This window comes from Trachurus trachurus (genome assembly GCF_905171665.1).
Source record: "Trachurus trachurus genome assembly, chromosome: 1".
Lineage (NCBI taxonomy): Eukaryota > Metazoa > Chordata > Actinopteri > Carangiformes > Carangidae > Trachurus > Trachurus trachurus.
In genome coordinates, this window is record NC_139891.1 from 11,160,776 (window position 1) to 11,175,124 (window position 14,349).

At 41.3% G+C, this 14,349-nt stretch overlaps 2 protein-coding genes across 2 annotated transcripts; both read right to left on the reverse strand.

Annotated features, from left to right (window-relative positions):
• Positions 1 to 2,887: 2,887 nt before the first annotated feature.
• LOC310987481 (N-acetylneuraminate-9-phosphate synthase-like) lies at positions 2,888 to 6,813 on the reverse strand. Its single transcript, XM_083973761.1, has 6 exons — positions 6,554 to 6,813; positions 5,380 to 5,595; positions 5,069 to 5,168; positions 4,717 to 4,871; positions 3,887 to 4,153; positions 2,888 to 3,774 (listed from the first exon to the last, which is right to left on the reverse strand). The coding sequence occupies exons 1-6, from the start codon at positions 6,683 to 6,685 to the stop codon at positions 3,565 to 3,567; spliced, it is 1,080 nt and encodes a 359-aa protein (XP_083829887.1). The 5' UTR covers positions 6,686 to 6,813; the 3' UTR covers positions 2,888 to 3,564.
• Positions 6,814 to 8,008: 1,195 nt separating this feature from the next.
• On the reverse strand, positions 8,009 to 10,441 carry LOC310987491 (N-acetylneuraminate-9-phosphate synthase-like; the record flags this gene model as incomplete). The annotated part of the gene is made up of 6 exons (XM_083973773.1): positions 8,009 to 8,194; positions 8,413 to 8,679; positions 9,095 to 9,249; positions 9,697 to 9,796; positions 9,974 to 10,189; positions 10,310 to 10,441. The coding sequence occupies 6 exons, from the start codon at positions 10,439 to 10,441 to the stop codon at positions 8,009 to 8,011; spliced, it is 1,056 nt and encodes a 351-aa protein (XP_083829899.1).
• Between the last annotated feature and the right edge of the window lie 3,908 nt (positions 10,442 to 14,349).

Consider the following 14,349-nt stretch of genomic DNA (forward strand, 5'->3'; position numbering starts at 1 on the left):
CAGGCTTTACACGTGAGAACTGTAAGCCTCAATAGCCACCTGTAGGTGAGGTCAAATGATGTGACCTATTCTGTCAAGTGCCATGTCCGTAACACAGCTCCACCTCTGCCTCTACCGGTGCAGTGCCTGTGTGTGTTTTTGAGTAATTATGGTCATAACATGGTAATTAATTTTTTTTTAAATCAGTGATGACTTAGTACCATAAAAGAATATTGAAAAGATAGAGATTTTGACAGTCTGTCAGAATGATGTTTTAAAATATGTTTTTAGTTTTTTGTTTTTATGCTTTATTCCATTTAATTTCCTAAATAAATAGCATATTCCCTACTGGGAATAAATCCAACCAGTCCTGCCTATTGTTTCTCACCTCCAGCTGCTCTTATCCAATTAAACAGGAGCATAGCCTTAATGGAATGGACTGCTAACTTTCTCTCACAAGCAAAATGTTGCTCTTAATGGATTAGAGTTGGTCTCCTCTCAGCCACGACCACTTAAAGGGTTTAATACCCTCAAGAAGCAGGGCAGGGGGGTGCTCTATATTTAACTGAGGACGGTTTAGTGAAATTAAAGGAGAAAAATACAAAATGACTTTGATAAAAGCTGTTTGTTTAAACCACTAAAAGGTTGTTATGCTGTAGCTGATGAGTGTATTTCTATGTTAAATACCATGCCAATGTCACAGCATCAGGTGACACAGGTTTGGTGCAGGGGTGTTTGACCTCGGGGAGAATTCTTTATTTGGGCCATTGCTACTATATTAAGGGCTATGCAAAGTCCTGGAAGGGCTAAACTTGTTACATAACCAACCAACATAACCTTCCAGGTAGGCTGGGGTACATCGCCTGCAGAACCTGAAATACAAATAAGTCTGTTGGCATGCAGAGAAAAAAAAAACATCAGACCTTTGGTAGTCATGTCAGGTCAACTTTACTCGTCTTTCACAAAAATCTGAAAGATCCATTAGGGACTACTGTAGGTGAATTGGACATAGCAGAAGTTAACATAAACAAGAGACAAATCATGGCTGTGGAAATAAAATACTAGATTTTGCATCAGATACTAATTAATTCACAAGTTCCATTAAATTATTAGATTTTCTTTTTTTCCTTTTTCTTTTTACAATTAATCAAGGTGAGAAGTCATTTTCACTGGTAGTCCCGTCAGTGAAAAGTAAGAGAATGATGTTCCTCTGTGAAGCTGGGATCAGCGGCAGCTTATTGGCTAAAGCTCCTTCCTGAAATAGCTCCAAGTTATATATTAGTTCTGGAGAGACCCTATGAGCAGGGACAGGCGAGGTAATCAGTCAGATCGGTGACTGCTTTTAATGTTACTGCCAGTGCTTACTGTGTTAGTGTGTGTCAGTGTGTGTTTGATAGTTGGTAATACTACAGTGGTTATGTGTCTTCCCTGTCTGTATATGTGTTTGTTCAAAGATTAGAAACATATAATATAAATATATCTAAATACTTCTATACTGAAGTTAGAAGTGTAGAATATAAAGTTTGCTCAGTGCACTGTTGAACTGTTTATCAAAACTACATTTATTATAAATCCTGTATTACTGGGTTTCACAGTTTCAGTGGTATGGTGATTATCACTTGTTCTTTTCTTTTTACAGACAAAGTTATGATAGACTGTGATGAGGATCATGCTATCAGTGTCTGACAGAGCTGGTAATTAGCTTTATGTAGCTCCACCTTGACAGCCAGCCTGTACAACCATGACACTAGAGGCCTGGAGCTCGTGTCAGACAGACAACTTTGTATAATCCTGGGAAAATCCTCTGATTCGCAAACGCTGAGGGCTGGATTATTCCCGGCACAGTGCAGGCCACAGTAATTTATATAAAGTAACAATGAAATCATGAGGTGAGATGAGGTGTGGAGTTTGTCGGGTTTTTGACATTGGGATAAGAAATGTAAAGTTTGCTACAAAACTGGCAACACAGGCATAAACTGACCCTGAAACAGCCAGAGATAGGCCAACACTCTTGCCTGTGTAAACCCAGTCTGATATGACATTGACAATAGAGGAGCAGCGCCATCTAGTGGTCCAAACACAACATTACATGCATATTTGACACAAAGAAGTTAACTGTACTAGTAGTTGTTTGTGGGGATCTGGCACAGCTGCGGTTTCAGTCATCCAGCATTTTGTGATATTGAACAAATCAGATCAAAAACAGTGTGTTTCTCTTTTCTGTTATTTGAAAGAAAACACACGTTTTAAATCAAACTTTAGTCCTCATAATTGTGACCCTGTCCCTGTTCAAAGTGCTTAGTGCTCCGTGTGCACTGGTGAGAAAATCCAAACATGATCATCAGTGTGATGCGGCCTTCACACCTGCACCAACAAACACAGATGTTGTTTGTAGAAAATCAGCTGGAGACTCACAAATTCTGGCTAATGTTGACGAGCTGGATGGTCCGCACTGATATGATCCACATCCATGATATCACTGAACTCATGAGCTATGGGGCCTGCGGTGTAAAAGACTGCGATCATATTGCTGATATCAATAGTGTGAGAGTGGTGACCGTTTATACGCAATGGCAGTAACTTCATTGCAATTGAAGGCAAATTCTCATCAGAACAGATATAGCAGAAGGGAGATATCTGCATTAGCATCATGACGCCTGCAACACAGACGTCCACACCGATCATCTGCTCATCAAATCTAACCTAATTAGTTTATGACCTGAAATGTTTTAAACTCACTGAGATGATGCACACACAACTCTCCTTAACGCTCTTGTAACACAGTATGTTCTGGCATAAGGTGTGATATAGTATAATTAAGAAAATGTATGCAGAAAGAACCTGTTGTGAAGATTAGCGCATGGTTAGAACCAGCCAAAGACCAAAACGATATTGCAAAGAGATGTTTCTTGTTTGTTTTATTCAGTCTCAACATTTTTCCACATGAAAACAACACCCTAAAGTAAGTGCAGTAAGTGGACAGTGTTGGGGTGCTATAGGAAAAAGACAGAAGAATCCTGGGTGATGACAAAAACAAGGCCAAACAGAAAGTACAAGGGTTTAACTTCAGTCACTCTATTTCAGCTCAGTGAGCACAAACAAAAAGAATACACTGACCTTTGGACAAACAGATGTTGGGTAGCAGCCGCACCTCCACATGTTCAATATTCATTTGTAGTTGACAGTTACAGTAACTGGCTTATGTGCCAACTCAGAAAAGCACTGCATTTGTACAGTATAAGGAGCTGAAACTGCTTCTGAGCCTCTTGTACGATAATGGTGGATTGATTAAGGAGCCTATTTTCCAGAGACAGTGTGTTTTATATTAAGGCATGGTTTACAAAATAAAATGAATGCTTTGGCAATGAACCTCACTGAATGAGTTATCGTGGCAATAGAATTCACTGGTGGTCTGAGACTACAGAGTCAGAGATCTCAGCGGCACCAAACCAAAATTGCATCACACCCCTGCAGGTGTCATCTCCAGCTCCTTCAGAGTTATCTCCACAGGAAACTATTCTTTTTTTTTTTTTCTTTCAAATTAAGTGCCAATTTCTTTATTCGTGTCAAACCCCTCTTCCATCCTCAGCACTTAGCCCTCTTTCCGTAGTTGTCCACCACCCCCGGCACCAGGCTTTCGTCCTTCTCCACGTCCTCTGTCACAGTCTTACCGGCCAGCTGGAAGATGTCCTCAGCTGCGACACCCATGGGGTCTGCCACTTTTACCGTCAACATGTCCACAGTCAGGACAGTTCCTTTGGGGATTTTGACTTTTGCCACCACTGACTTACCCAACTGGTGGAAAAAAGAAAGAGACAGAAAGAAAGGAAAGGAAAGAAACACATTATAATTATTATTCTCATAACAGGGTTTTTTCATAAATATTTTCCACAGGAGGAAATCCGACCTTATCATGGCATGGCTTTTCACAGGGCAACATCTGCTTGAGGCCGCTGCCCAGCGCTCTCTCCACCAGTCGGATGGAGCGGACCAGCTCAGTCAGCTCAGACGGCTCCAGTGAGGCTGCGTGGTCACTTCCTTTCCACGTCTTGTCCAAAGTTATATGACGCTCAATGACCTTTGCCCCGAGAGCTACAGCCGCTACCGAGATACTGATCCCAGACTCGTGGCCCGAATACCCGATGGGAATGTCAGGGAATTCCTTCTGGTATTCCTGGAATGGGTGAGACAAGTGAATCCGATCTTATTAATCTCATATTTCATGTTGGTCATGTTTCGTGATCAGGATATAGGCTACCTGTGGACAACAGACCTCAATGAAATCTGGATTTAAGTTTGTAGGACACGTTCAAATTTCAGTTCAATTAGATTATGGACTTCATCTAAAACAATTTTCACATATCGGAACAAAATAAATAATTATTCCCTTCTAATTTCCACTCAAAAACTATGGAAATACTCCCAATGAAGTCATATTTCATGTCTTGTATGTGAAATTGTAAAACTGTGCCCCACTGGCACAACAGATATTTTATCATTACAACATGAACTCCCTCTTTATTAGTGCCAGTGCAATTTGGACTGATTCATGTTGAATATATGGCAGCACATATTCTCATTTCATCATTTTCCACAGTAATAAATGAGTAAACCTTCAAACTCATAGATCTGTCAAACAAACAGCACTTGATACCATAAATCTAATCATCCTCCCGGTGTGGGAGACAACATGGCCCCCCACCGACACTTAATAAAATCTGATTCTAGTGTATTTACAGCGATCACTCTGAGGTTGACATCCTCAGCCTCCAGAGGGTAGGCGCTGGTGCACTGCAGGATGGTGAAGTTCTGGTTGTGCTCTTTCACCGTCTTGTAGACGCGGCGCATTGTCTCCATGGACTGCATCCCACTGGACACCACCATGGGACGACCTGACGCACACATGAGGGCAGCAATGTAACGAGTGCTATGGTAGAACCTCATACAGAAATATCACAGCAGAGCAGACTGAGTAACAATCACACAGTACTCTCTCTCTTTTTTTTTTTTTTTTAGCTCACTCATAGTTGAGATCTCTTAGTTAATGTCAACTTAAACCATTTTAGTTGTAACAGATCATCAGGCTCACCCTTTTTGGCAGTCTTCTCCAGGTAGGGGAAGTTATTGGTGTCTCCAGATCCCACTTTGAAGAAAGGCACATCAAGTTCATGGAGAAACTCCACTGCCATCTAACGACAGAGAGTAACAGATAAGATTAAACTTAAACCTGCCAGAAATGTCATCAGGTGATCACATCTTTCTTTCTTTTTTGCCTTTATTTTACAGGGCAGTGAAGAGACACGGTTAGGTGAGGAGAGAGACAGGTGGAAAGACACACAGTTATATGGGACTTGCTCTTAACCACTCGACCACCAAGCACCTCAATCATATCTTCCTTACCTCATCCATCCCTGAGGCAGTGAAGAAGATCCCGACCTCCTTGGCGTAACTCTGAAGCTCCCTGTACTGTTCATGACTGAACTCCAGATGGCGCTTGTGTTCTCCGTAGGTCTTCCCCCAGGAGTGTTTGGAGGTGTAAGGCCGCTCCAGGGCTCGCTTGTTGAATTTGTACTCTAATTCACTCTTCTGAAATTTGGCACAGTCTGCACCACAGTCCTGTGAAGATGAATATGAGTGAGTATTCAAAAGGGTTGGGATAGAAAACCCAACTGAAGAGTAAAGGACATCTGAACATGCAAAAATTAGATTTCCTTTTTTTAAACTAAAATAAAAAATAAATAAAAATCAACAAATCAAGAGTTCCCACAGAACCAAACGCAACTCTCGTGTGTGACACAAGACTGGTGGTGGTGTAGAGTTACCAACACCGAGTAAATACTGAACTCGGCTATAATGTGTGAGTCAGATATGTTTTTCTTTCCAGTACAATGAAATGTACAAGGGCAGTAAAACACAAAGCTGCAGCCAGAAACCAAACTACCGATAGAACAAGTAGTCTTTACTCTATCTGATTTTACTGAACAGAAGGTAAATGGCACCTTTACTGTTTCTTTGATGCAGTTTTAAAGCCCAACAGCCACACCAACTAATAGGAGGAAACCAGACGTGTTGGCTGTATTATATTGTTGAACTGAATAAGCAAGAGCAGTCATGTTCAGTGGCTTATGTCTGAATAGAGTAGCCTAAGGCAGCTACTATGGCGGGACATGCATGAATTTTCAGACTAGACTCCAGTAGTCTCAAACTATCCGACAACAATCGGTTGCATAAGGAGCTGAACCTACACAGCAAGGTGGTGTATGACATATGAAATATACTAAACAGTGCATATTAACTCTAACCCTTATACTGATTCTGGCTTTAAGGTTGATAATCACAAAGTACACCCGGTTTCTATTTCATTCAAACGAATGGCTCATTGGAGGAAGCTGTGGCGAGCATCATATTAAATTGCTTAATATTTCAATGGAGTTCAGTGGAGACGTCGTTTGCACGTTCATCCGTGTGTGATTGTGTGTGTGTGTTTATGTGTGCAAGCTGTTTTAGATGATAGAAAAAAGCAAACACACTCAAAGTAAACCAATACATCGTCGTTCTGTGTGGTTTGTGTTACCTTTGCCATCTTGATCATTTTCTTGGCAATCGCAATGTCTCCCTGGTGATTTTGTCCAATTTCAGCGATGATGAAACACGGGTGGTTTCCCCCGATCATCCTGCCGGGACACAGCTCAAACTTTAGAGGCATTTTGTCCGCAGAGAAGAAACGAAGAGCGGCCGGCGACAGTAGGTAATCACTTTACAGAGAGCTGGACTTGGAGGAGGAGGAGGAGGATGGTGATGAGTTGTTTCCGAGGATGAGCCGCCGACCGGAACTATTTCGGCGATGCACATCCGGGCCGCGAAGGACTTCCGTTTTCGTAGTTCAATCAGAGCCAGTCTATTAGAAATTATCTGGTTCAATGTAGAAATGGCTCAAATATTACAGTAAACGGATGAAAGTGAAAAAGTGGGCGAATAAATTTGTAGTCATTCCATTATATGTCGTTAAAATGCAAAATATTTGATTATTAAAATTAAAACTAAATAAATAGGCATCAACCCCTCACAGCTTTACACACATTTTTACCGATTTTTATATGTGCCTCTCAAATTTGAATAGAAAATTGTTTAATAAAAATAAAACCAGACAGCCATGTTTATAGTCATGTTTATTTTCAAAATGAACAACACACAATCATTTATGGCCACCTGACACACCTTAAAAATCAACATAGGGTGTAGGTAAATTCCCAGTTACAAATGCCCCACCAATACATTTAGGAAGTCATTGAAACCCATTCAAACATAACCACATCTCAAGCTAAAGAGTGTAATTTACAGTTGGGGTCAAGTAGGCAGGGACAGATCATTCTAAACAGAAATAACATTCACAGACTGTGTTTCTCTCTTAGAGGCCTGTGGCGTGCAGAAAGTAGCCGATGCTATGCAATGCAGGGATGCAAATGTAGCCGGCGCAAATGTGTTCCCATTGTCATGCAAATGTCCACAACATTTAAGATGTAGTAGCCTACACATCACACTATAGCCATGCAATCCCATTGTCTGCCTTTTGGTTTGAGAATATCTTAAAATATAGCTAGTGTTGAGTATAGTATCCAAGTAGCTACAGCTACAGAGTTCTGAAGGTGTAAAACTGGCTTGTTGGCACAATATCATGGCACATCTTGAAATTACTGTCTTGTTAAGACACCCTTTTTTTTTTTTTTTTTTTTTTTTTTTTTTTTTTACAGCCGTATCACATTCCTATTCAGACCTGTAGGCATAATAAATTTGTCTTTCAAACGTCTCGTCTATAACTAAGACACACAAACCGAACACATAGCCTAGTCTACTTCTTTTTTTTTCTTCCATCAGCAGTCTCTGCTTATCTGTCTGTTTACACTGCATCACAACCTGTAAGCCTTCCTCTTGTCTGTTTCTCTCTCTGTCTCTCATTCTCTGTCTTTCAATCCCTCTCTCGGTCAGTTTGCCTGTCTGCCTACCTCTTTCTCCCAACCTTTATGTTCCTTTATTCTATCATGCTTCCCAAAATGCTTTCGTCCCCCTCCACGTCCTCATTCAGCTTCTTGCCCACCAGTTGCTGCATATTCTCTGGAGGGATTCCTTTCGGCTCGCCAACTTTCACTGCAAACATGTCAAGGCTCAGCAACGTTCCTTTGGAAATCGCCACCTTGGCAACCACTGACTTGCCCAACTGGAACAGCAAACACAGAAAGACAAAGACAAAAATAGTTTTACCTTACGGTTAACAGACTTGGCAAACTGGATGCCCAACTTTGCTTCAGTGGTTACACATCATTCAGATCTATGGGTGAGTGATACCAAAGAATTTGGTTTCAATCTGAGAGTGAAAAATCAGAGCAGGAGGAGGCAGCCTGAACTTATAAGTCTCTTGTATGGAGTACAACCAACCTTGACGTGGCAGCTCTTCTCGCAGGGTAGCATCTGCTTGACAGGTGATCCCATGGCCATCTCCACCTGTCGGATGGCTCGGACCAGCTCTTTCAGCTCTGAGGGCTCCAGGGAAGCTTCATGGTCATTTCCCTTCCAGGTCTTATCCAGGGTCACGTGGCGTTCAACGACCTTCGCCCCCATTGCCACTGCAGCAACAGTGATGTAGACCCCCTGTTCGTGCCCAGAATATCCAATGGGAACATCTGGAAATTCCCTCTGATATTCCTTCAGCAGAAGAGTGAAACATAAATGTATTTGCCACTAATGTGTATCTTTTTATATGCTGATGCTGACGTTATTTGTGTTTGTCAATGATATGATAACAATGATGTCAGTGATATCAGATGACACTCTGCCAAGTGGATTGAAGCTATTGTTGAGCTTGTTTTTGTCTAGACATAACATTCATGGTCATGCCCAGTTTGTCTTCTAGATAAACTAAACTGATTATCAATTTTCAATTGTAACCATCTTTCATGTTTCTAAGTTTATTGTGTTTGCCATAGTGAACAGGTGCATAAAATTCAAAGGGTTTATGTATCTGCATTAGTGCTGAGTGATTATTTTACCAATCCCGAAACAAGAAAGACCGACTGGATATGCTGCTGAGTGACCGGGAGACTTGTTCCTTTCATGTTACCTTGATCACTCTGAGGTTGACATCTTTAGGATCCAGAGGATAGGCACTGGTGCACTGCAGCATGGTGAAGTTCTGGTTGTGGGCTTTCACGGTCTTGTAGACCCGACGTATCGTCTCCATGGACTGCATCCCAGTGGACACCACCATGGGACGACCTGACACACACAGATCAGTACACCAAGAAATGGAAGAAAACAAGAAAGACAACACCTGTGACCATTTTGCATGTTTTTCATTGAAGGAAATTGTCAGATAGGCACCATTTGTCCCCATGGTTTAGTTTGGCCACTCCTAGAATTTACATATTGAGGTGTGGTTAAAAGGTTTTCCCTCTTATAACGCTCGGTTTAAAGAGAGAAGACAAATTAAGTGGAATCTATTCTAACCTTTCAGCATGTGTGACAGCAACATTTTAGGGGCCTCACCCTAACCTTGACATGTACTTCAGTTTTTTGTTTTTTGTTTTTGTTGAGAGAGAGAGAGAGAGAGAGAGAGAGAGAGAGAGAGAGAGAGAGAGAGAGAGAGAGAGAGAGAGAGAGAGAGAGAGAGAGAGAGAGAGAGAGAGAGAGAGATATGATGTTATATGTTGTACAGCTGTGTACCTTTTTTGGCTGTTTTTTCCAGATAAGGGAAGTTGTTGGCATCACAGGAAGCAACTTTGAAAAAAGGCACATCCAGCTCATGGAGGAACTCCACAGCCATCTGTGGAAATCAACGTGGTTAGGACACAAACCCACTGTATGTACTCTGTTCTTAAGTGCTTTCAAGTGATGGCAATTGACTCTTCTAAGATGTTGGGTATTTCTACTTGATCCTGAGCAATACAGTAATGTAAGGAAAGCCAAAATATATCTGCTCTATATTGATTAATTATGTTACCTCATCCATGCCAGAGGCTGTGAGGAAGATGCCGATCTCTGTTGCATAGTTTTTCAACTCCCTGTACTGATCATGGCTGAACTCCAAATGACGTTTATGGTCGCCGTATGTTTTGCCCCAGGAGTGTTTGGAATTGTAGGGGCGCTCCAAGGCTCGCTTACTGAATTTGTGCTCTAATTCACTTTTCTGGAACTTGGCACAATCTGCACCACAGTCCTGAGATGACAGGAATAGGAGAAGAGAAGAGACTGGATTAATTTTGACAGATTAAAGCAACAATATTCTTAAAATAAATAAATAAAAATAAACAGCCACAGTTTAACCTTCTTAATTTACCTTTGCCATTTTGATCATTTTCTTGGCAATCTCAACATCTCCCTGGTGGTTTTGTCCAATTTCAGCTATGATGAAGCATGGGTGGTCACCTCCAATCATTCGACCGGGACACAACTCAAACTGCAAAGGCATTCTGGTGGCGAAGGTGAAGAGGAGTCAGGATTCTCAAAGCCTTTCAGGTGAAAGATGCCAAGTGATGCAGCGTCCTTCAGGTACACAAATGAGTAGGAAGATTTGGAGTCACAATGAGCCTTTTATAGCACCTGATTGATCCCACCTACATATTTGCTCATCCAGCAGCACGCACGCACGCACGCAAGCACACACACACACACACACACACACACACACACACACACACACACACACACACACACACACACACACACACACACACACACACACACACACACACACACACACACTGGTTTACTGGTGTTCTGAGAGCAACACACCCAGCAAACAAGAGAACAGCTTTGACTCTTCATGTTTTTTTAGATGTTGTGCAGGCAGACTGAATGCACAAAACTACACAAATAATGTAATGTTCTATAGAGCTAAAACAGTCTCATAATGAATAAATGCACAAAAGAAGATTCACAAATGCATTTGGGGATTTATATGTGACTCAAAACACAAATAAATTTTTAATGCACACACAAATATGTTTCATTAAGTAAAAAAAAGACGAGATTCATAAACATATTTCCGATGCACACACAAATAGAGAAAAAAATCGCAAATGTAAAAGTATTTGCAATCTTCATCAAATACATATTTGGAGCTTGTTACATTGATATATGAACTGTCGGAGCTGCACAAAGTGCTTTTTTGTTTTTTTTGTAAACCTCGCTGCATTTGTGTGTGAGACTTTTGAGACTCCCCTGACGTGACAAAAACGTGTAAATGTCTCCCTCCTTTACAGCCAATCACGTGAGTGTCTCACCATGAGATTGCTTACATTCAGAACCTTCAGTGTACATTTTTACAGTTGATTACAGGTAATAAAAAAAGAAACGGTTGGGAACCCCCTGCCCTGCCAATATTATCTTCCTGGATTTTACACACAACCTGCAGGGCAGGGGTTCCCAACCTTTTTTTTTTTTTTTTTTTTTTTTTTTATCACCGCTTACATCCAGAAGAAAACTAAGAGTAAGGAAAGCTGATCATTCACTGGATCAACCGACTACAACCTGACGTTACTCTGTCAGTTTTCAGTTTCGCTGCCAAGAGCGCGTCCTGCTCCCATCGGTGTTCTGTCTGTGGAAACAGGACATAATATTGGTGGATTATTAACCAGTTGGAGCTGGATGACTAATGGTGCTGACTGTTTGGACACAAGGTAAGAAATATTTCCTGGAGGTCTGATTAGCTGTGTCTCTGCTGAGGACTTGGATGTGTGGTGGACTGAGATCAGATTGTTTTATATTATTTTTTGAGGTCAAGTTCCCTTCCTTATTTTATACATAAAAGAGTAAGAGTAAAAAGAGTTCACATTATCTCACTTTAAAGGGGACCTATTATGCTCCTTTCCCATGAATTAAAATAGTTCTTGAGACGTCTTATAGACATGTCTGTGACATGCTTTGGTCAAAATACCCCAAAGATCAAACATCACAGGACTCTGTTCATCCTCTCAAAACAGCCCTGTGCAAAACGGCCTGTTTCAGTGGCCATCCCTTTAAATGCAAATGAGCCGGATACATGCTGTCATTCCGACATCCCACCATTTCGACAGACCACCATTCCGACAGACCACCATTTAGACAGACCACCTTTCCGACATACCACTATCCCGACATGCAAACGTCCCACCATTCCGACAAAGCTTTCCATATAAGGAAATGTGCGTTACTCAACAGGTGACTCCCTTCTTTAAGACATGCTGATAGAGAAATATCCACATGGTTGTGCGTAATTACGCAGCAGAGCGCAGACAGGGACTAGTCTGCCTGTCTAGCTACTACCTGGTCTTTTTACTAAACTCCTGTCTTCATTGCCTAAACCCAACCAGTGCAAAATCTTTTGAGGAAAAAATACGATATTAAAGGAATTATCGGAAAGGCACGATGTTTTAAAAAAGAAAAAAATACCGCCATTCCGACCATAGGAGGCAAAAATTGTCAGAATGATGGGACATTTGATAGAAAATTAAGTGTTGCCATTTAGACAATTAGAGGCCTAGTGTATGTCGGACTGGTGATGCCGGAATGGCGGTTGTCCCCCAAATGAGCCACTGCCTCGGGGTTGTGTGACCATTACGATGGCTACTGCTAGTAGTACTGATACGGCCAAAATGCACCTACAGTATGTAGTATGCAGTAAAAAAATAATCACCAGTATACATCTGACCAGTCTACATTGTGTACTGCAATGCAATGTGCCCATGACCTAGTCTCACCCTATTGGTTTAGAGTAGTGAAGTGTCTTTTCCATGTACCGTAAAAATAAAATGTAATGCAGACTGATCGGTTCATTGTAAAACATTTATTTATTGATGTAAATGTGGCGATTTGTGAACAGGCTACAGAGCCCTGTAGCGCCTCTCCTCCTGCTCCTCCTTCTCACAGCTTCACTTTTCATTCAAACTAATGCGGCTGCTGTTAGGGTGAAAACTCTCTTAACACTAATATGTGCCTTTACTAACTGAGTTGATATTGTGCCTTACTGATTAACAAATAAAACAGAACACCAATGTCTCACTGACTGATGAGATAAAGCTGAACCTGTGTCTCTCTACACTGGAGACTGCCAAGTTGCACACAATTACCTCATCAGAACTAACACTGAACATATTCTCCACTTTGAGATTACTGATCAACACCAAATATATCGCACAAAATGATTGTTTTAGTAGATTGAGCATTTACACATTTTACCACTTTAAAGGGATAGTTCACCCAAAATTGAAATTTCACTCATTATCTACTCACCCTGGGAGAAGTTTCAGAGTTATCCGTGGCTTCTCTGAGTCCAAATTTGACGAACCGGGAAGAGGAGCTTCGAGAAGCTTCCGCTACAAAACAAGCTTGAAATATAGACTTGTTTAATTTTTTTCGGGACAATTTTGCATTTCGGGGCTTCAATACAAGACGGACATTACATACGAGCAGCATGGAGGTATTTGGATCTTTTTTGGTGTGTCTTTTTGTTACGAAGACAGTTGGTATCCATTTGCAACCGTTATATGGACATGCACTGCTATGCCGAGACCCCCTGTAACTCAGAGAAGCCACGGATAACTCTAAAACTTCTCCCAGCCCTTAGTCAACATGAGTGAAATTTCAATTTTGGGTGAACTATCCCTTTAAACAAGTTAATCCTGAGTGGTGTGAAACTTTTTTCTTTATATAAGTTGTTCTGAATTGTATTTGAGCTGTTGTGTCCTGTTGAATGTGAGGGAGTCAAGCATTAGCCCCGTGGCAGTAAAGTAGTAGTAAAGTTTAGTCTCATGTTTCAACTAACCTATACCTACCGTAATTGTGTCTTACATTTTTGACTGCTTTAAAGGCCCCATGCTGTGCACTTTTCTCTGGGTTTATTTAGCTGCTGATATCCCTAACAAGATGTATCATTGGTTTTGAGTACCTGTGATCTGCTTAATATCGTTTATACTGCCCCTTTCTGTTGCCTCTTTCTGGAGCTCTAGCAGGCACAGGTCATTTGGCCAATCAGAAGAGAGAATGAGAACCTCTCCTCTGATTGGCTGACAGTTTTTGAGTGGCATGTGGTCGGGCCAATCACAGGCAAGTAACTGAAGCCTAAGCTGCATTCATAAAAATTGAAAAAAAAAAACAACTGGTCACGGTGGGCGGAGTTACCTTGTGTGTGACATCACAGAAAGGAGGAAGTGCTATCTGCTCGTCTTAAAGAGAATGTTCTTACAAATGGGCGGTGTGTGTTTCTCCGTTTATGACCAGTTTGATGCATGGGACAGTATATACGTGGCCCAGAGACCTCTCCAAGCACGAAAAAATAACCAAAATCACATTTTTCATGCCATGGGGCCTTTAATAAAACCCGCAGGAACGAAGTGATGG

Bases quoted from the DNA above. Each gene is read 5' to 3' on its own strand.
- LOC310987481 (XM_083973761.1), bottom strand. From the start codon at position 6,685: ATGCCTCTAAAGTTTGAGCTGTGTCCCGGCAGGATGATCGGGGGAAAC. The intron at 5,169-5,379 runs GTAAGGAAGATA...CTCTGTCGTTAG, and splicing joins CTGCCTCAGGGATGGATGAG to ATGGCAGTGGAGTTTCTCCA. The intron at 4,872-5,068 runs GTGAGCCTGATG...TGTGTGCGTCAG, and splicing joins GGAGAAGACTGCCAAAAAGG to GTCGTCCCATGGTGGTGTCC.